Below are 20,663 nucleotides of genomic sequence, written 5' to 3'. Positions count from 1 at the left end.
TTATACCGAAGAAGAGAAGAAAGAGTGTTCTACCTAATCGATCCAGTAACTTTAAATTAAAAGGACAAACCTTTTAGCTTCAGCCTATTCCAGCTGACCTCACAGTCACCTTAGACGGCCTCTTTCGCAGTCACACACTGTACTGGGATCCCTGTCTGAAATAAACACACCGGTGCTCATTCACGGTGACCTTGTATATTTCAGTTTGCATCCTGCAGGGATCAGCGTGTCGAGGCAGGGTAAAAACACACACAAGCCAGATGAAACAAATTCACCTGAGCTCCAGATCAAACAGCCGGTGCTGCAGCTCTGAACAAAAATAGAGCCTCACTAAAAGTCTCTGTGAATATGCATGAGTGTTTGTGTGAGCCAGTTGCATGAATAGCCGGTTACCTCTCTTAAGAGAGACATGTCGGTGCAGAAAGTGTATGTATAAAGGGAGGGACACACGGGCAAGCACGGGTCTCTGTCATCACTGTAGCTGCAGTGCAACCTTGGAACGTCTTTCCCATTGCAGCAGTCTGAAAGCTGAACTCACACTGCTCACTGTGACAGCAGCATCTTATGGGAATTTATCTATTTTTAAAAACCTCACCACATACTCTGTGGGTGAAAGATGACTTCAGATATGAACTGACAACACACACATGCACCACATGCAGATTTGGGATTAAAACAACACATTAAAGCTGCAATCCCGTGCTGACGAGGATAAACGTGAGGTGCTTATTGGATGTCCTGCAGGCCCAGATATTACAACTGTCCCGCAATGAACGCTAACAGCTGCTCCTGCTGATTGTGCTGCAGTAAATAGGCCAGGGTTCATTCAAGCGTGGGGCATACACAATGCCATGTCTGAGGGCGTGGCTTCATCTACATCAGCACCCGTCACGGATGCGAATCTGTGTTTTTGCAAATCGTGTCACCGTACAAGTATGACAGTAAGTACCAGGACCTGATCAGTTGACCTTATGATGCACGGCATCGCCATTAAAAGCATTTAATCGTGACAGCAGTGCATCTGCCACTACACGGACACTCACGGTGACGGATCCAAGCACGGTTCCTTGTCCGTAATCCAGAGAGGACTCGGGTGAAGCTGAGCAATCCTGCAGCTAGGAAATGTTTAGACAGTGAAAATGTTTCCAGGATGGGCAGCCGAAGACGGTGTCTGCCACACAGTCCTCGGTCAGGCCGGGCTGAAGCGCCGTGACGGGGGATTTGCGCGGTCTGGACTCTCGTTCCTCAGCGCAGACACCTCTGGATGATCAAGATCACCTTAGACCGCTGTCCCGACTCGCTCCTGACCTGGTCCACTGCTCCAGCCTTTCAGCCATCTCCCTCTGTCTCTCTGTTCTCTCACTTTCCCTGCGATCAACCTCCCTCGCCACTGTCACACCACACTGCATTAGAATAATAGAACTTCTGGCCGAGACCTTCAAAATAAAATCTCTATTCCCTAACAGCTTTAAAAAAAACGTGGATGCATATTTTGCACCGTAGTAAGTATGCTGTTATCACGCGCCTGTAGAATACAGTGAAAGTGCACAATGATCATCTTGAGATTAACTTCTATTCCCACTTGATGATTTTAATATTTATTACGGCTTAAGTTGAAAAGTTTCGTACTTAGTAAACGCGTTGATGCTTTTAATTGTAAGGCGCTGCTTTATTTCGCACGGTTTCCTGGGTAACTGTATATGACTTCACTTTCTTCCCACCCTGCTGCCACCCAGAAGACTCCCAAACCAGAGACCCAACCCGTTCTGGACCGAGCATCAGTGACGTCACACGCGCCTAACAGGAAGAGGTTGGGGTGATCATTTGCGGGCAATTTAAAATTATAGGATCTTTACAGCTTTAAAAGCTTGTAAGGCTAGTTTTGCTGTAATCATGATAAGGAACACATTTAATTTCTAATTAAGAAATGTATTTGTCCAGAACAAAGTGGTCACGCTGAGCAATGATATTCTTACTTTGCGAGATTTCCTACACGTCAATAAATAAAATAAATATAATAAAGGAAGCACTGTGTACAGAAGGGTAGAGAGTGGTCAGAATATAAAGTGCAATTAGTTATCCATATTATTGTAACGTCGAGACATTTAGAGTGTTATTATATAAGAGTGTATTATTTTAGATTAAAAATAAAACTTGCATTTTGTGCAAAGTTACAAATGTACAGGTCACGACAGATAATCACGTTTCTCCCACAGGTAATTTTTTTTTAAATTTATTGTTGATGACACACAACTTCAGTTCCCAGCAATCCTCAGTGTTTTCTATTTGATCAACTGCACAAGTGAGAGAGGGGTAACTTAAGTGAGACCAGCCACTCAGGTCCTCTTTCTCACTGTTTCTCAACCATTTTTCATCCTGTTCTGAAAGCCAGCTGCATCAGTGCAAACGAGTAGGTCTGAAACCAGAGGTGCCACCCCTGCACCTCCATTTTTTTTGTCTCCACCAAGCATAAATTCTGTGATCATATCAGTGCAGCAATATGCAGAAATGACAGGAGGACAGATCCCCCTTTGAAATATTATATAGGTATGCGCTGTAACCTGTGGTGATTATAAACGCAAAACAAGATAGCCTTGCATTATCGGCTGCAAAGTAAGAAGTGTGTCCACAGTTGCATTACTATAAGTCATTTGTTAAATGGTTTATCTTGGTGTTTCTTTATGATTCCTTTTCTGATTTCTTATGCTTTTATTTTCTATTTTTCCCAACTCGAGCCCCTGAAAATGAAATCTTATGATATACTCTGGACTCCTCCACCTCCCTCTTTTCTATCCTGATGTTCATATGCCACTAATCACTAACTTTTCTCTCATCTTACTGTTTTTGTTTGTTTTGTTTTTTTTATTCGTCCTGATCCCTTTGTGCTCGTCTTTTTTCTGCCCCTCCCTGATTCTGAAGTTTCTTCCCTTTAAAACGGAGTTCTTTCTCCCCACCGTCGCTTGTCTAACACTTTATGGTCTTTACCTTTCATATCTAGCACTTTCAGGTGAATGCTATGATAACCCCCGCATCCCCTCCGCTCACAGAAGTTTTGTGCCTACCATCGCATCAAACGGCAGGTGGCAGCAGAGAGCCTCTTACATAACGCACAACCTGCTTTTTGCGAATTGAGAGTAGAGATGTTGTGTTTGAAGGCTGTGTAACAGCTGAGTGCTACACCTGCATCCACGCAGTGAACTGCAGCAAGTGAGATTTACACGATTTCCACATTGAAGTGCTTTAAATCCGGTAATCTGTGAAATCACTGCGCCTCAGTGGTGGCCCGTGATTCTTACACTGAGTTTTTTGTTTTTTGTTTACATATGAGATGTGGTAGCGATGCTATGGCCCTTCCCCTATAAGTCACGGATACGTAACACCACACGCGCTCCCCGCTGCCTTAATGTGCATATTTTGTACAGAGTGGAAAACAACACTGGCGTTTTGTTGGGTGCGTGATTTTACTCCCTGTGCAATATTTACAACGGAAGACTAATTGTGGATTTTTACTTGTTTACTTGTTACTTGGTTTGAGACTGAAAAACTTTGTCCGCGCGTCTCATCTTGGAGCATTCTAATCGATCTCTGTGAAGCCTCATCTGCAGACACTCGCTGCCCGTGAGGTGAGAGTGTGTTTGCAGAGGGAGGATAACCTTCTTGAGCTCGTTTCAGTAATTGTTAAACAACTTCACGTGGACTGACCACGGCAGCACATGGTAATTTATCTTGTTTGTCTCCATAACACCGCCTCAGTATCTGGTCGGTATTTACAACCATCTTCCGCCTCCATCTCCCCGGCTCATCCACTCCATTGGAGCCAATTTGACCTACATTTGAAATGAATTTCGATCAGATCCTCTCTGCCATTGGAGGCTTTGGCAGATACCAGAAAATTCTCTACATATGGATATGTCTACCTCAGATCCTCCTCGCCTTCCACATGCTGGTGAGCATCTTCACCGGAGCCACGCCGCCTCATCAGTGCCGCGAGGGCTCGAGTCCAGCAGCGGGGAATCAGTCCCTGTATTCAGCCACCCTGAACTTCAGCCTCTCCAACTCCTCCTGCTTCTCGCAGGATGTCGTGCTGCTGGGCAACGGCACTCAGCGCGTGCCGTGCAGTGACGGATGGGTCTACAGCAGGGAGACTTTTGAGAGCACCACCGTCACCGAGGTACAGAAACATGACCATCTGGTCTGTTCGGTTTGGGCTGAAGATCAACTTTAGTCATTAATCAGTTCACTTTCATGCTGGGAAAAGAGGCGGAAATCAAAAAAAGCGACAAAAAGGTGTCAAATAGTAGACGGTAGGCTATCATTTGATACTTTTTATTGCTTATATTACCTATTAAATACTTATTATAAGTATCAGAGTAAGGATTTTAATCTCACTAATATATAAAAAGACATATCCAAAGATCATTTGCTGCCAGTGTGGTTTTTAAGCTATGGTGTGGTATCTTTATCCCAAAGTTGGGACTTTTTTGTGTTACAGCAGCCAAAACTACCAGTGTTTAAAACATTTATTAGACCAACACCTAGTGTAGCGTTTATGTCTAAATTAACCGTATTGATATTTACCAAAATCATCTTCTTTTGTTTCTGCAAAGCCTAATCCAAGCGTGCTTAAATTCTTTTATTTAAATTATATTTTTTAATGCTAAAATATAATCGTTGTTGTTAGCCGTTGATTCCCAAATTTACTGTTTTATAAGCAGAAAAAAAGGGAAGCACTTAAAAATTATATTAAGATGTCAAATTACGGTTATTTACTTGCAATGTTGGCCTATAATATGTGAAACACATGTACAATCTGTCCCGCGTGAATGATATTAATTCGTTAAGTGCCAGAAAGAACATTTCTGTCACAGGGTAGAAGCCGCAATAAGTTTTTGGCAAAGTGACTTTCATCGATCTTTTATTTATCCAGTTAAAAAGTCTCATTGACTTACGACTTATGTGACCAAGTGGGTAGCAGAATTTGCAACAAATATCTAGAAGGAAATTTTAATTATTATTTTTTTTAAATTTCCTAGGAAGATATTTTAATTGGCCATAAAGGACTACACTGGTTATAATGTCGCAGTCATAAAGATATGAAGAGCTTGCATTTTTTATGTAACCCTTTGTAAATTCTGTTCACTAAACTCTATTTACCAATATAAATAAAGATATTACACATAGAAAACGCATAGAAACATTGGAAATCACTTTTTGGCAAAACCTGAATTTAGTGTTTTATGTAGGCTACCTATATAACAATATAGTTTTCTTTATTTAGCCTGTTTTTGACAAATATTTGTGTTGTTCTTATGACATGTGGTCATATGACAATGCTTCTTGGCAATAAATCATAGCTTATTTGTTTTCCCTTTAATGTCGTGACAATTGTCAGGAAAATGCATTTGTGGGTTGAGCAGCAGAGTTGAGTACGTGGGTTGTGCCGTGAAAAACTTGACAAATCTTAATCGCTGTTGCTACATTTTCTGTGACCAGCACAACAACATTGTCTGAAATGCGACAAATAGTGATTAAGACTGGGATGCCATGCCAAAGCAGTGTGTGGCCAAACTAGTGAGGAGGAGGTGCCGGGCTGTTGTGGCTGTGTACGGCTTTTCTACATGCTGCAGAGGCCCCTGTTTGATAAATGAATCAGTTGTTAATCTGCCAATATCTCTTGTTTCTTCAGACTTCAATCATATAACCCAATAAACAACACCAAACAAGAGTCACGATTTAAGAGAAGATTTGCAGGTTTTTCATCGGTGCGATCCACATACTCAGCTCTGCTGCTCAACCCACAAATGCATTTTTCTTACAAACGTGGCACCATTTGGCACCCAATGTGGCACCCAAATAAACTGGCTGTCCAAAGAAATAATCAACCAAACATAAATGTTCTTATTTTTTGTGCTAAATGCATGTAATAAAACAATATGGCAAGGCAAATATCTCAAAATCCATGGAAAAGAAAGGAGCTAAATAAGGAAAAACATGAATAAAATAAAATAAAATTCAAATATGTAAAAATCTGAGAAATTATTTCATGAAAGACTGATGTGATGATAAAGAGTAATGAACCCAGCACAGCAAACATCCACATTAGCTTTCCAAAGGGCCTTGGAGCCAAAATAAGCAACTGGCCCCACTCACACCCTGCTGCACCCCTGCTGTTCACGGCTGCTGTTGTAATCATACACAAATTAATCAACAACAGTTTGTATTATATTACATAAGAGTCTTCTTGGCATAAAGGTTCTTGTGTCCTTGATATTGTGCTGTAGTGCCACATATTTTCCTTGACTAACAGTCACTGTCTCAATAAAGGGATTCAGAAATGATTGCCATCATTTTGTACTGCGACCATATCCTGGACAGTTTTGCCACTTCTTCTTGGACTTTGGAAGGTTCAGTTTGTGTGCAAGGACTATTTTATGTTATACGTTTAATGAGCCAGAACAGAAACAAATGACAGTGTAATTTGAAAATCATCAGTGTCTGGTCATTTACAGCTGGTCAGCTGCCATTTTTGGCAAGTATAGACTGATTTAATCATATTTCCTTAGAGGTTGCAGTCAATCTGACCCTGATGCAGCTCTAACCCTTTCCTAAGATCCATTTGCACTTGGAACTTTATGACAGTGCTTTGTTTTGTCCAATGCCAGTTTGATACCATACTCTATAATCAATATCAGCAAAGAGCAGCCCAAACACACAAGCAAATTTACTTTGACAATACTCTACATAGACATAGGTACTGGGCCAGATACAGCTACAGGATCTGCACAAACATGTGCAAAGCTCCCATTGCACAGCTTTTGTGCTGATGTTAATGTCAGCAGCAGTCTGGAGCCCTGTAGTTACTGAGTCAGGAGAGCGTTGGCAACTTTTCCACAATATGCGCCTCAGCACTTGAAAGGCCTGCTCTGTAAGATTATATGGTCTGCCACTTTGTGGATGAGTTGCTGTGGTTTGGTTCCTAAAAGCTTCCACGTTGCAATGATACCACTTTCATGTTATTGTGTAGTATCAAAGGAGAAAGAAATTTCAGGAACTGACTTGTTTCACCGATATCATCCTACTACAGTACTACACTTAAATGTATTGAGTTCTTTTACAAAAGTGAGGTGCTTAAGATTACGTGATGTAGCCCGATACTTTGCCCACAGAGTGTATGTCACTTGCACCAGTGTGTGAATGTGTGTGTGAATGCGCTTTGGGGTCCTCAGGGACTAGAAAAGCGCTATACAAATACAGGCCATTTACCATTTGCATGGCCATTCACCAATACATAAGAAATAAACAAATGCACAAGGAGTAACTTCTTTTTCCATCTACCAGTGGGACCTGGTGTGCAGCAAAGCTGTGTTCAACAACATTGGATCATCTATCTACATGTTTGGCCTGCTGGTGGGATCGGTGGTGTTTGGAGCCATGGCTGACAGGTAGGCTTTTCTCACTCGGCGCACAGATAGAACAAAGTGTCAGATCCTCAGCATCAAAGCACGACTGTAGGGGTGGCCACTGCTGTAGGCCTTTGCATGTGGTAACTGTATGTAAGGGGAGCAGTTAATTTATTTGCTTCATCAGCTACAGATACACACGATAAAACTGTTCAGACTTAACTGTGTGACAGTAAAAATCAACCATACGTTTAACATTCTTGTTCATTCTCTGTTTTTTCTTTAAACTAGAAACAATAGAAGGGTAGTATCATCAATATCTTGGAAAAGTCTTTGAACTGACACAGTAGATCTATTGCAGAAAGACAAATGGGAAGTGGGAGTGGGTCATGAGACCTGTGCTTCCCTTTTATTGACGGAGCTGAAAGGGTTAAGAAACTGAAGAGTGAAGGCTGCAGTGGGTGGTAGTGAGCAGGTGGCAATATGTGGTCTTCCTGGTAAGTTAGGGCTAAAGTGAACAAAAGGAAGCGTTTGCACCTGAAAAGAAAAACAGCCCAGGGAGCAAACTGAAGTTCCCAGCTTTGTTACTAATTTTCAAACCTCAGATTTTCTCTGGTGAACATAAAGTTATAAGCACTTGGTTTCTGATAACTGCACCTCCTACACTAAGAACTAGATAAAGACTTAGTATTTTTTTTCTTTTATGTGTTTCGAGCTTAGTGTGATATCTTTACTTCTGTTTCGTTGGGTCTACTGGTGCAAATCTTTAATAATGAGGGAGGGCTAACTCACATTCCTGTGTCCTCTCTCTGTCTACAAGGTATGGCCGACGCTTCGTCCTGCTGCTGTCCCTCGCTCTCCAAACTGTGTTCGGTGTCGCTGTGGCTTTCGCACCCAACTTCCCGGTCTATGTGATTCTTCGCTTTGTAGTTGGCACAACAATATCTGGTGTCATCATCAATGCTTTTGTACTTGGTACTAAACAAACACACACACACACACATACTCAAACCCTGCATGAGTATGATGATTTGAGGCTGCTGTAGTGGAGCGTCAGCACAGAATACCCGACAGGCACTTACCTTCCTACTGTGATCATTGTAGTGTATGTATGCATATGTGTTGGGTGGGCCAATCGGAATGAAGCTGTGCACGAACACCGTCATGCATGTAGCAATTATTAACATCTATATGTTTTTAAAAATATTTTAAATAAATCCAAATTCTTTTGATTTTCATATAGATCATGTCTCATGAGTCATGTTCAACATACGTTGCCCATTCGAAACGTAATGTTCACCAAGACAACCATAAATAAAGGATGAAGAATTTGAGAAAGCGCTGCTAGTAATTATAAAAAAAGTGATGTTTTCATAAAACACAGTGGCTGATATATAATCTCAGGTTCATTTAAATGGTGAAAAAAGATAATTCATTAATATTTTTTTAAATTGTCAATTATTTAACAATAATGCCATGTATGACAGGACTGACATTTCTGTTGATGCAGGATAGTGTGTTTATGTTTTTTAAATGTTTAAGCGTTCCTATTTTAATTTCCTCATTATGACTTTAATTTTAAAGCAATATCAGATCAATAAGATGCATCTCAGACATATAAGGACCTCATTTATTCATATAGAACTTTTATACTAAAAAACAACTTACATTTCAATATTAAATATTTAATTTGGTAATTAATTTATAAATTAATTAATCTATTAATGTTATTATTATTTTTCAAAACTTTTCACACTTTTCTGATGACTTCAGGGTTTGTCATTTTCCGAAGAGTTTTTAATAAAGAAAACATAATGACATACGCCTCAACAAAATCATCCTCCTAGTCAGTGTTAAGACTTTTTAAGTTTTATTAATCGTCACAGATCCAGCACAGGCGTGTTTCTGGTTGAGTGTCCCAAAAGTGTGTGTATAAAAAAAACACGTTGGTATCTGTTGCAATGTGATTACATTTACTTTAAATGCAGATTAAATGCAGTTAAAACACTATTTCAAACCTACATAGTTTTATATCCTGGCTGATAAACTTCAATTTTATTTACTCAGAGTGGAAACATGGAAACAGCTAACGAGGCTCTAATTAGATACACTGAGAGACACCGCTAATACAAATTTATGGTTGGTGTCTGTGTGGAGTCTGAGGGATTGTGGGATTTGAGTCTGTGAAGATATATTTGTACACAGTTCTCTAAAAAAGCCAACAGCACATAAACTGACATTGGTGGCCCTGCAGATATGTTCACTGCTGACTGGTTGAAAGTATATATTTAAAAAAAACATGCGTGGGAAGCACAGATAGTATTTGCAGTGGTTAGTATTTATTCTTTCACTTGGTTTCACTTCACTACAAAGATGTTCTTATTGTCTTACAACCAGAGCCAATATCAGCACAAACATGAAGGGAACAGTACACACCTACAGCATGCTGATCAGTGGTTCCTGCAGGTTGCTGGTTCTCGCTGGATGAAATCAGTTACAAAGAGGATGCTGCACCATAAACCTGCTTCTGATTTGAGATTACTGTGGTTCCCAGTCGTTTGCATGCAACACGTCAACTTATTTCCAAACAGTCTGTGACTGCCAGCTGAGTGAATGGTAAATGGATTGGTTCTTTTATAGTTATAGTTAAAGTTTTCTACTCTACAAGCACTTTTTTCTACATCTGCATCTAACATTCACACTCACACTCTGATAAATGCACTGGGAGCACATCAGGGTTCAGTACCATGCCCATTGCCCAAGGACTGGAACAAGCACACTAAACAACAAGCCTACCGATTTGTAGAAGACCTGCTCTGCCTCCTGATGGCCAGGGTGGCAGCAAGCCTTGACAAAGCCAGAACCAGAAATGGAGAACGCTGACTGCAACAACCTGCCACTGACCAAAGCAACCTCAAGGAGGTTTTTGCCAACCCGCAGGGTGATACACATTTTTTCCTTGTGACCAGCGGTTGCCAGGTTTTCACTGAATGGGTCTAGGCTTGTGTGACTGGGGGTTTAGGAGTCTATTTCACAACAACTGCCAGCAACCTGCAGAAACCACTCAAAAACTAGTCGAAGAATACTCATTTTTCCCTCACGATTGGTTGTTGCCAGATGGTTACAGAGCAGCCTGTGTGACATTTAAATTATCAACCCCTTTTGTGAGTGTGGACTCTTCCTCTCTTTGCTCTTTAAATACTTTGCTTCTTTTATTGATTTTTATTGATTTTTATGCTGATTTTTTCCCTTTTTTCCGTATGAGCTTACCTGCGATAGCTTCTGGATACTGGACACTTATAGATCATCAGGACTAAAGTGTTCTTAACAGAAACAGCAACATTTTTATAGTTAGCTTATCTTCAGCGCTCCGTGTGTTTGTGGCCTACACACAGCTGAAGCCTGATTACAGCGTCTGGGCACTGAACAGCCTGGAAAGATGCTAACCGCTCGGCTAACTAGCAACAAGATGCCTTCCCTCTCCACAGATGACTACCACAGCCTCCTGCAGAAGATTTCAGTACTGGAGACAAAAATTCATCGCTTAGAAGTAAACGTGGAGGTAAATGGACTGTGTGGAAATGAAACAACCTTGCCTTTGATTCAAAACAATGGCGATGAGCAAGCTAGTACACAGCTAAGGAGCACAGATAACATAACCAAGAAAGTAGACTCTGTGCATTATAATAAATCCTCAAGCGAAAATCCCCCCTTGAACTGTCTTGGTGCAAAACCAAGACATAAATCATGTCTCCTGGAAGGGGGAGGACGTATCACAGGCAGAGCACAGCGAGCTGAAATCTCTGAAACCGACTGGCCTTCACTTCCTACAAGACAGGGAAGCTCTTCAACCCCTGTATATGGGAGGAAACAGGACTGGACAACCGTGAATAGGAAGGTTAACAACAAACCTCCAAAACAACTGAATGTGAAACTGCAGAACAGATTTGCTCCACTATCAAAGGACCCTGGATCTATATCGGACAACCATCCATCTAAAAGTAGCGAAGTAAGGACTGAAAATCTGTTGAAAAGTAAAAGGCCACAGGGAAAGCTAAAGGCTAGGCCTGAAACTCTGATTTTGGGTGACTCTGCCGTTAAGGATGTACAAAGGATGTGCGGTAAGAACACTAAAGTGCTCTGCTTTCCTAACGATATGGTCAACAACCTGAAGGAGAGAATTCTTCAAATTGCAGATGAATATCCAACTGTGACAAACATTGTTCTGCATACAGGGTCAAACGATGTGTCCAAACAACAGTTGGAGGTTCTGAAACGGGACTTTACTGGATTATTAAATACTGTAAACTCTGTGAATGCAGCTGTATTCATCAGTGGACCTGTACCGCCGGTCAGAGGAGGAGACGAGAGATTCAGCAGGTTGTTTGCACTGAATAAATGGCTTATATCAGCATGTACTGACCACTCAGTGCATTTTATCAACAACTTTAATATTTTTTGGGAACGCAGAAGCCTGCGTTCCCAACCCAGAAGAGCTTCGCCCAGAAAAGCTTCAGAAAGGAGAGACATCAGAGGCAAGAAGAGGGGTCCCTATTTGCCTCCAACTCTCTCAACAACACCAACGACCAGGACCAGGGACCATGACCTTCCCCAGTCCCCCAAACCCCTGACAGGCCATCACCCTCTCCCCCCTCCCTTTCTCCCTCCTCCCCACCCCTGAAATTCACTGAGGAGATGATGGAGCGGGTCAGTGCTGGGCTCAGATCTACCCCCCGGCCCAATCCCTTTTTGTCCCCCATAAACCCCCCACCAGAGCAGCCAAAGGTTTGCCATCGAGCCCCGCCCTCAACAAAGCAATCGAAGTTACATTGCCCAGCCTCGCCCCCCTTAGTTCCTCCTTACCACCTTCATGCTCTGTCTCCGCAGTCTGATGTGTGATGTGTGGAGGGTCCGGGCTGCGAGGATTATGGCAGTGGTGACTTTTCCCAGGAGAAGCTGGGACCCTGTTTACTAGAAGGTTTTAAAATCTCTGTACTTTTAGGTGACAGAAGGAGACATGTGGCCTGGTCAAAACACAGAGAGCTGCACTCTAAAAGATCTTTAAATATAGTAAACATACCTTGTGTGCCACAGACTGCTCCCAAACACAAGGGGGCAAATAATGCCTCTAAAACACTTAAGTTGGCTTCATTAAACGTTAGATCTTTAGCTGGGAAAACATTTTTAATTAATGATTTAATCACTGAGCACAGCCTTGATTTTATGTTTTTAACTGAAACTTGGTTGGACCAAAGTAACAGTGGAGCTGTTCTCATCGAGACGACCCCTCCTAACTACAGTTTTATCAGTGAGGTCAGGGCGAGCAGGAGAGGAGGAGGGGTTGCTGTCTTTATTTAATGACTCATTTCAATGTAAGCAGCTCTCTCCTGGAAGTTTTCAGTCTTTTGAATATGTGGCTTTACAGCTGAAGGCCCCATCCAAAGTTGTGTTTCTTAATGTTTACAGGCCTCCCAAATACTGCACAGACTTTTTTAATGACCTCAGTGAACTGCTGTCTGTGATCTGTGTTGATTTCGACTGTGTAATTATTGTTGGAGATTTTAACATCCATGTGGACAACCCTCAGGACAAAGGGACTAAAGACCTGAGTAACACTCTGGGCAACTTTGGGCAATTTCAGCACACACAAATATATCAACAGCAGTGATCACAAAACTGTGTATAACTGAATACAGTAGTGAGATCTTTAACCAGGTCTTCCCATTAACACCTGGCCTGTCCAAAGGTTCAGTCAATGAGCTCGTCAATAGCTTTAATGCAAAAATGTTAAATGTAATGGATACAATTGCTCCCATTAAGGTGAAGGTTATCTCTGGAAGGAAAAAGTCTCCATGGAGAAACTCCACACTAGTGAAAAATGAAAAAAGAGTGTAGGAAAGCTGAGCGCAGATGGAGAAAAACAAACCTCCAGGTTCATTATGACATCTATAAAGAGAAACTTCACAATTGTAATTTACAACTGAGGAGTGCAAGGAGGTCCTACTTCTCTGACATCATCACCAAAAACAGTCATAATGCTCGGGTCTTATTTTCTACAGTTGACAGGCTAACAAACCCTCCTGTGTCAGTAGCAGCTGAACTTCATTCGACCATGGCCTGCAATGACTTTGCCAAATTCTTCACAGAAAAAATCCAAAAGATTAGACAAGCAATTGGTACATCAACAGCAGATCCAGGATATGTACTGTGTCCACCAAAAAACTGTTTAAACACCATGAAACAGTTTCAGCCTATTAACAGCAAAGACCTGGAGGACATCTTAGGTCAACTGAACAACTCCTCTTGCTGTTTAGATGTCCTGCCAACAAGTGTTTTCAAGAAGGTCTCAAAGACTTTGGAGTCAGACCTGTTACAGATCGTCAACTTTTCTTTAATGTCAGGTGTGTTTCCAGAATCACTAAAAACTGCTGTAATCAAACCTATACTGAAAAAGGACAATCTTGACAAGACACAAGTGAACAACTACAGGCCGATCTCAAATCTCCCATTTTTAAGTAAGATCATTGAAAAAGCAGTTTCTCAACAGCTCAATTACTTCTTAAAACAGAATAACTGCTACGATGCCTTCCAGTCAGGTTTTAGACAGAACCACAGCACTGAAACCGCTCTGACAAAAGTGTTTAATGACATATGTCTGAACACAGACAGTGGAAAAAATGTCAGTCTTAGTTTTACTGGATCTCAGTGCAGCATTTGATACAGTTGACCACAACATATTACTCAAACGACTGGAGAACTGGGCAGGTCTTTCAGGAACTGTACTAAACTGGTTCAAAACTTAGAAAACAGGAAATACTTTGTATCAATAGGTAACTTCACATCTGAGCAGACAAGTATCACATGTGGAGTTCCCCAAGGTTCCATCTTGGGACCCCTTCTGTTTAACATTTACATGCTCCCACTGGCACAGATTATAAAGAACAACAAAATAAACTACCACAGCTATGCAGATGACACGCAAATATATATCACAATGTCACCAGGAGACCAAGGCCCTGTACAGGCTCTTGGTAAATGCATTGAGGAAATTAATGACTGGCTGTGCCACAATTTTCTCCAGCTAAACAAAAACAAAACTGAGGTAATAGTCTTTGGTGCCAAAGAAAAACGATTACAGGTCACCAGAGAACTTCAATCTATACACCTAAAAACCACAAACCAGGCGAGAAATTTGGGTGTAGTGATGGATGCAGACCTAAACTTAGAAAAACACATTAAGACAATAACAAAATCAGCTTACTATCACCTCAAGAATATATCAAGGATAAAAGATCTGATGTCTCAACAGAACCTGGAAAAACTAGTCCATGCATTCATCTTTAGTAGGCTTGATTACTGTAACAGCATCTTTACAGGTCTACCTAAAAAATCAGTCAGACAACTACAGCTCATTCAGAACTCTGCTGCTCGAGTCCTCACTAAGACCAAAAAAGTGGACCACATCAGTCCAGCTCTGAGGTCTTTACACTGGCTGGCTGTCCGTCAGAGGATAGACTTTAAAGTTCTGATGCTGGTCTATAAAGCTCTGAATGGTTTAGGACCAAAATACATCAGTGACCTCCTGACCCAGTATGAACCTTCCAGATCCCTCAGGTCCTCTGGATCCGGTTTTTTAACCAGACACGGAGAAGCTGCATTCAGCTTTTATGCTCCTTATATCTGGAACAAACTCCCAGAAAGCTTCAGATCAGCTGAAACACTCAGTTTATTTAAATCCAGGTTGAAGACTCACCTATTCTCAGCTGCATTTGAATAAAGCACCAAATCCACACCTTTAAGCTTAAATTTCAAAACTTACATTTTAACTACTGATTTTATCTGCTGTTTTTTTTTTAAATCGATTTTAAATCATGCCTTTTATTTGTTTTTGTTTTTTAATGTCTCTGTAAAGCACTTTGAATCACCTTGTTGTTGAATTGTGCTATATAAATAAACTTGCCTTGCCTTACTCACTTAAACCTTGTTACACATCCAAAAAAGCACACAGGTTATATCAGGTGATTAACGGTCACAAGATTCGTGGTCACATGACTCAAAACCTCATAGACTACTAATGCACCACCATGCCAGACATTTAAGAGCTCTGTCTAGCGCTTTCCTTATTTTCACCTAAGTTCTCATACAGTTATTTTTTGTGCTGAGTAAGCAAACATGACAGAACTTTTAGATGTAAATTCAGGCTTTAGACAGCTAGGCTCTCCTCATCTTTATGCTAACAACAAAGGAACACATTTGTGCAGACCTTTCATTATCTTCAGATATGCAAATAAACTGGTTGAAAGCTGTTTTTGCAAAACCCTTGCCACCATTACCCACAATTCCTCTCCTCTCCTCGCTTCGTTCTACAGGTACTGAGTGGACATGCACCAAGAGACGCATGCTGGCTGGTATCATCACCGACTATGCCTATGGCCTGGGTTATATGCTGCTAGCAGGAGTAGCATATCTTATACGAGACTGGAGAAAGCTGCAACTAGCAATATCAGCCCCGGGCTTCCTGCTTAGCTTCTATATATGGTGAGAAATTCAACTGACATCTGAATATAAAATCTGCCCTGCTCAGACATGAAAATACACCTGCATTTCTATGAGTGTCTTGCATGTTATCATTCCTCATTTTCTCCTTTTCTCTACCTCTCTGTTTGACCTCTCAATGCCAACAAGGGTGCTTCCCCATTCGGCCAGATGGTTGTTGGCCAACAACAGGAGAGAGGAGGCCATCGCGCTCCTTCGCAAGGCAGCGCTTGTTAATGGTCGTGTCTTACCTCCCACCGTACAGGTGTGTGTGTGTGTCAGGTTCAGGATCACCTGGTTCAAAAACAGTGTTTGTGACAGTGCTAGGCTTTATTTTTACAGCCACCTTTCTCCTGTTTACTCTGTAATCTCTAACAAAAACCTCGTACTCCTCCAGCAGCAATCGCACACAAACCTAACTGCATTTCAGATCACACACCAGTAGTGTGAGCATTCATTACATGCTACATTAAACCAAGGGAAAACAGTGAACAGGGCATGCTGTCCTGGAAGCAAATGTTTGCTCCTTTGATCTTCATGTGGCCTCGTGCGACTCTGTAACAAAATTAAAAGAAAATAATCACAGAGAAATCTCCTCCCCTTACAGCTGCCTTTATATCAGCAGCGATGATCTCGGAAAAGCCGCAGAGATTTCGTCGTCTTCATCATTTCCATGCGAAAAAGAAAAGAAAAAGCCATATTAAATGTTTTGTTTTGTCTCGTAGGACTCATGCTGCAGTTCTCTCATGAAACGGGTCCCTTTGGCATTTTCTATCTGGCAAGATATTCATAAGAATTAAATATGAATCAAGTGAAAGCTGAGCTTCCTGAGGAAAATGAGACAATCACGAAATGAGGAGTACAACTTTTATACAGTGAAACTTAATAAATAAATAAAAACATACATTTCTAAGCTGGTTTTCAAAGCTGAATCCTCTGATTTGATGATGGCCACATGAAAGCTGAAGGACTTGAGGTTTCGTGCTGAGAACACTGTTTTCTTGATTTGTTTTAATGCAGCGTGTAATGCATGGTCAGGATAGCAGGGATTTTCTCGGGCTGTGTGCTGAACACGTGCAAGTTTGTGGCACAGATGAAACTTCAATAACTGGTTGTCATGACTCACAGCTGGTGATACACTATTGCAGTCTAGTGACGACCTTCCAGACTAATCAGTCTTCCCGTTACCGTGGTTTCATGTACAGAGCTAGACGGAGAGATACGCAGTAACTATATTGTTTGATCAATATGTAAAAAGGCTTGAATTAATTCACTTCACATGTAATGAATAAAGAATATATGCAACTTTACCTTTTTGAATGAAATTACAAATAAACGTAAATTTTCCATGAATTCTATTTCAGTGCTATCAGGCCAAAAATGATCCAACAATGTCCTGTATATGGCTGTGAAAAAGGCCATCCTGCTTTACTACTGAGTATTTTATGTACTTTAAATTTTGATACTAAAACATGTTTTATTATTAATCATGTACAGGTGTTAAAATTGAAATTGACAGGTGGGGAACCCTGAGATAGATGGAGCAGTGCCACAGGGGGGTTAACTTAAATAAGTCACATGATGATGTGCACTGGGAGTTACAGTAGTTTCTTTGTGGACAGCCGGTGATCAGCTGACCTGTACTCCTGGTGTTGATGACTCAGAGGTTTACTGCTCCTTGTGGATTTAGCTAAATGCATTCGGCAAAGATATAAGCAGTCGTTACATGAGCCATCATGACTGCTTAAAGCCAGCGTGGCTAAAGGCACCTGTACCACAACACTGCTAAGTACTAGATCAGCCTACACATAACTGTATGGGGTTTGTAAGCTGAAGCATGCTCCACACCTTATAAAAACATCTGGTTTGAGGATTTTTAATGTAACACTTAGATTTAAATATAGTATATTTTGATTTAACATTTACAGTACATCAAGTAGTGTAGGGATGTTTTTAATGTACAGGTAAAATGTAAAAGCCTCTTTTGTGGTTTCTGATTCGTTTGTGGCGTCCACATCAGGTTGAGTGTGAGATATCGGTCGAGGGGAAGAGAAGTCACTCGGCTGTCGATCTGGTACGCACGCCTCAGATGAGGAAAAGATCGCTGATCCTGTTCTATGTTTGGTACGACTTCTTGTCGTTTCACTGTCATTTTCAGCAGAGACAATGTCTCTGTAGCTTTTTACCACTCCTCTCTTTCTCCCCTTTGAAATCACAGGTTTGTGAATGTGTTGGTCTATTATGGTCTCTCACTGGGCGTGTCCAGGTTGGGGACAGACCTCTACCTGACCCAGTTCGTGTTCGGGCTGGTTGAGATCCCAGCTCGTTCTCTGGTCCTCGTCGTGCTGCCCTTTAGCCGCCGACTCACTCAGAGTGGCTTTCTGGCAATCGGAGGCCTCGCCTGTCTGCTCATGCTTGCAGTGCCTGCAGGTAAGATGGAAACTTGCTAAAATGCTTTTTCTTCCTCAAAAAGCTAATATTAAAATTTATTTCATCACTTGAATGATTTTTCTCCTTCCGTCTGCAGATCATCCCAATCTCCTGAGTGGTCTCGCCATGGTAGGGAAGTTTGGCATAGCAGCGTCGTTTGCTGTGATCTATGTCTACACTGCTGAGATATTCCCCACGGTGCTTCGGTGAGACTTCTGTCCTAATCATCAAACGGTTATTTCAGTGACGCATTCCTGAAACAGTTTCTTTTCCCTTGCTGTGCCAAAAGGCAAACAGGAATAGGCGTATCCTGTATGTTTGCAAGGATAGGTGGTGTGCTGGCACCCATTATCAACATGCTGCATAACCACAGCCCGGCCACACCCCTCGCCATCTTCGGCATCTCTCCGCTTCTGGGAGCTGTCCTTGCCCTGGCCCTTCCTGAAACTGCCAACAGACCTCTTCCAGACACAGTGGAGGATGCAGAGAACTGGGATGTTAGGTAATTGTTTAAAAACCTGCTTGCTTCTGAGCAAAATACAAAAGAAAGGATGAAAGTAAAAACGCAGGTTAGCAAACTTTAACACACAGTCTTCAATTTGAACTCCAAAGCACATGAAACCTCTACACTTATGAGTGTCTACTTTTTGTTATTCCTCTCTCACAGGACACCTCCAACCGAGGAAAACCCAGAGATGTGTGAAGATGATAGCCAATCAGGACGCAGCACAGAGAAGCTGGAGTTATGCAATCTGGCAAGCCACACCTAATGCACAGCCTCAGCTTTGATGCCAGAAATACTACTTTTCACAAAACCCTCTATGCAATTACACGTCAGGTGTTTGATTCTGAGCAGAACATATTTCAAATGGAAAAAAAGCAGCACAGAAATATCTGTGTTTTACAATCTTTTAAATCCATCAGAGATTTACACCTTTTACTTGAGGTTTGAATGTGGCTAGGCAGAATAATAGCTCCTATTAGGATTTTGCACATGTGTATATATTCATCCATGCATGAGAGCACTCATACATCACTTCCCTGCCACCAGAACGTCTGCACTGCCTTTTGGGTGAAAACAATCAGCGTAAAAGTGCATTACTGTAGGGTCTTTACATCAATATAAAGCTGAGTTGGATTGTTCTGTAAGTATGTCATTTAAGTCAAATTTAAAGAGTAAACAGTCACATTTGTAAAATCTGCTAGTTTAATAATAACTCTATAGCAACAATGAAAACACAGCAAAAATTAATTTAATCTTCTCCTGTATGTAAGTCGGCTAACAGTTAGCTTGTCAGACATGGCCAGAGGTGTGGACTCGAGTCACATGACTTGGACTCGAGTCAGACTCGAGTCATTAATTTTATGACTTTAGACTTGACTTGAAAAAATGTTCTAAGACTTGTGACTTGACTTGGACTTTTACACCAATGACTTGGGACTTGAATTGGACTTGAACCGGTTTACTTGAAAAGACTTGATATTTTACCCCAAATATAAAATTTAACATGCATATTATATAGAGATTGAAAATGTGACGTCATTCACGGGTAGAACCGCAAAGGATTCTAGGAACTCGTGGCAAGCGGTACTAGCGCACGCAGGCTTTCAATTAAAATCAGTTAAACAGCGATAAAAAGAAACACAAAAATGTCAAGAAGCTGTTGTATTATTAACTGCAATAGCCGGTCGCATGACAGCCACGGGAAGCCGACGGGTAAAGAGATCGGTTGTTATCGGATTACGTCGTTGAAGAGAAATTGTTCAAGCCATGTTTCCGAAGTAACAAAGACGCGACGGATGGCCTGGATTGCAGCCATTCAAAGACAAAATATAACGTCCCAGAACACTCCAGCTCACAGGTTAATCTGCTCCAAGCATTTACACGAAGGTCAGTGTTTTTTAGTAGTTAATACGTCATTTTCATAACATAATTAGTGATATAGGTTACAAGCAAGTCTGGCGCTGAACAGAAATTGTCCCGCTATGCTCCTTTATTTATTGTGCATAAATAGTGAATTGTCCTGACACAATATTGCGTTTCGCTTCTGTTATTATGGTACATTGACAAAAACATATACTTTTATTCACAGGATAAAACAGGTTTTTTGTATCACTAATTGCCCAGTACGATTACAGACTGCGGTAAAGTGAGCCGTCATTTGTGAGCCGCGGTCAAGCCAGCCGCCTCCTATCCGCGCGGTGATTACAGCATACAATATTGTTGTCACTGCTACATTTCTGTAACGCTACCAGAAATTATTTCCACTACTAATTAATTACCGTTGAGCTCAAAGG

At 41.3% G+C, this 20,663-nt stretch overlaps 1 protein-coding gene across 1 annotated transcript; it reads left to right on the top strand.

The window, feature by feature from the left end:
- Positions 1-3,241: 3,241 nt before the first annotated feature.
- LOC147304324 (solute carrier family 22 member 13) lies at positions 3,242-20,386 on the top strand. Its single transcript, XM_086281163.1, has 10 exons — positions 3,242-4,171; positions 7,339-7,442; positions 8,221-8,375; positions 15,770-15,938; positions 16,086-16,200; positions 17,956-18,059; positions 18,154-18,365; positions 18,463-18,571; positions 18,655-18,867; positions 19,033-20,386. The coding sequence occupies exons 1-10, from the start codon at positions 3,839-3,841 to the stop codon at positions 19,133-19,135; spliced, it is 1,617 nt and encodes a 538-aa protein (XP_086137289.1). The 5' UTR covers positions 3,242-3,838; the 3' UTR covers positions 19,136-20,386.
- The last annotated feature ends 277 nt before the right edge of the window (positions 20,387-20,663 follow it).

This window comes from Aulonocara sp. 'chitande type north' Nkhata Bay, linkage group LG22 (assembly GCF_057382095.1).
Source record: "Aulonocara sp. 'chitande type north' Nkhata Bay isolate Kocher_YH1m ecotype deep benthic linkage group LG22, A_spYH_male_GT1.1, whole genome shotgun sequence".
NCBI lineage: Eukaryota > Metazoa > Chordata > Actinopteri > Cichliformes > Cichlidae > Aulonocara > Aulonocara sp. 'chitande type north' Nkhata Bay.
This window is presented reverse-complemented; position numbering and strand designations above follow the sequence as displayed.

What these genes read in the sequence shown, in the direction of transcription:
- LOC147304324 (XM_086281163.1), top strand. Translation starts at nt 3,839, where the DNA reads ATGAATTTCGATCAGATCCTCTCTGCCATTGGAGGCTTTGGCAGATAC. An exon ending in CTGCTTAGCTTCTATATATG is followed by an intron (nt 15,939 to 16,085) that starts GTGAGAAATTCA and finishes AATGCCAACAAG; the next exon opens with GGTGCTTCCCCATTCGGCCA. An exon ending in CATGCTTGCAGTGCCTGCAG is followed by an intron (nt 18,366 to 18,462) that starts GTAAGATGGAAA and finishes TTCCGTCTGCAG; the next exon opens with ATCATCCCAATCTCCTGAGT.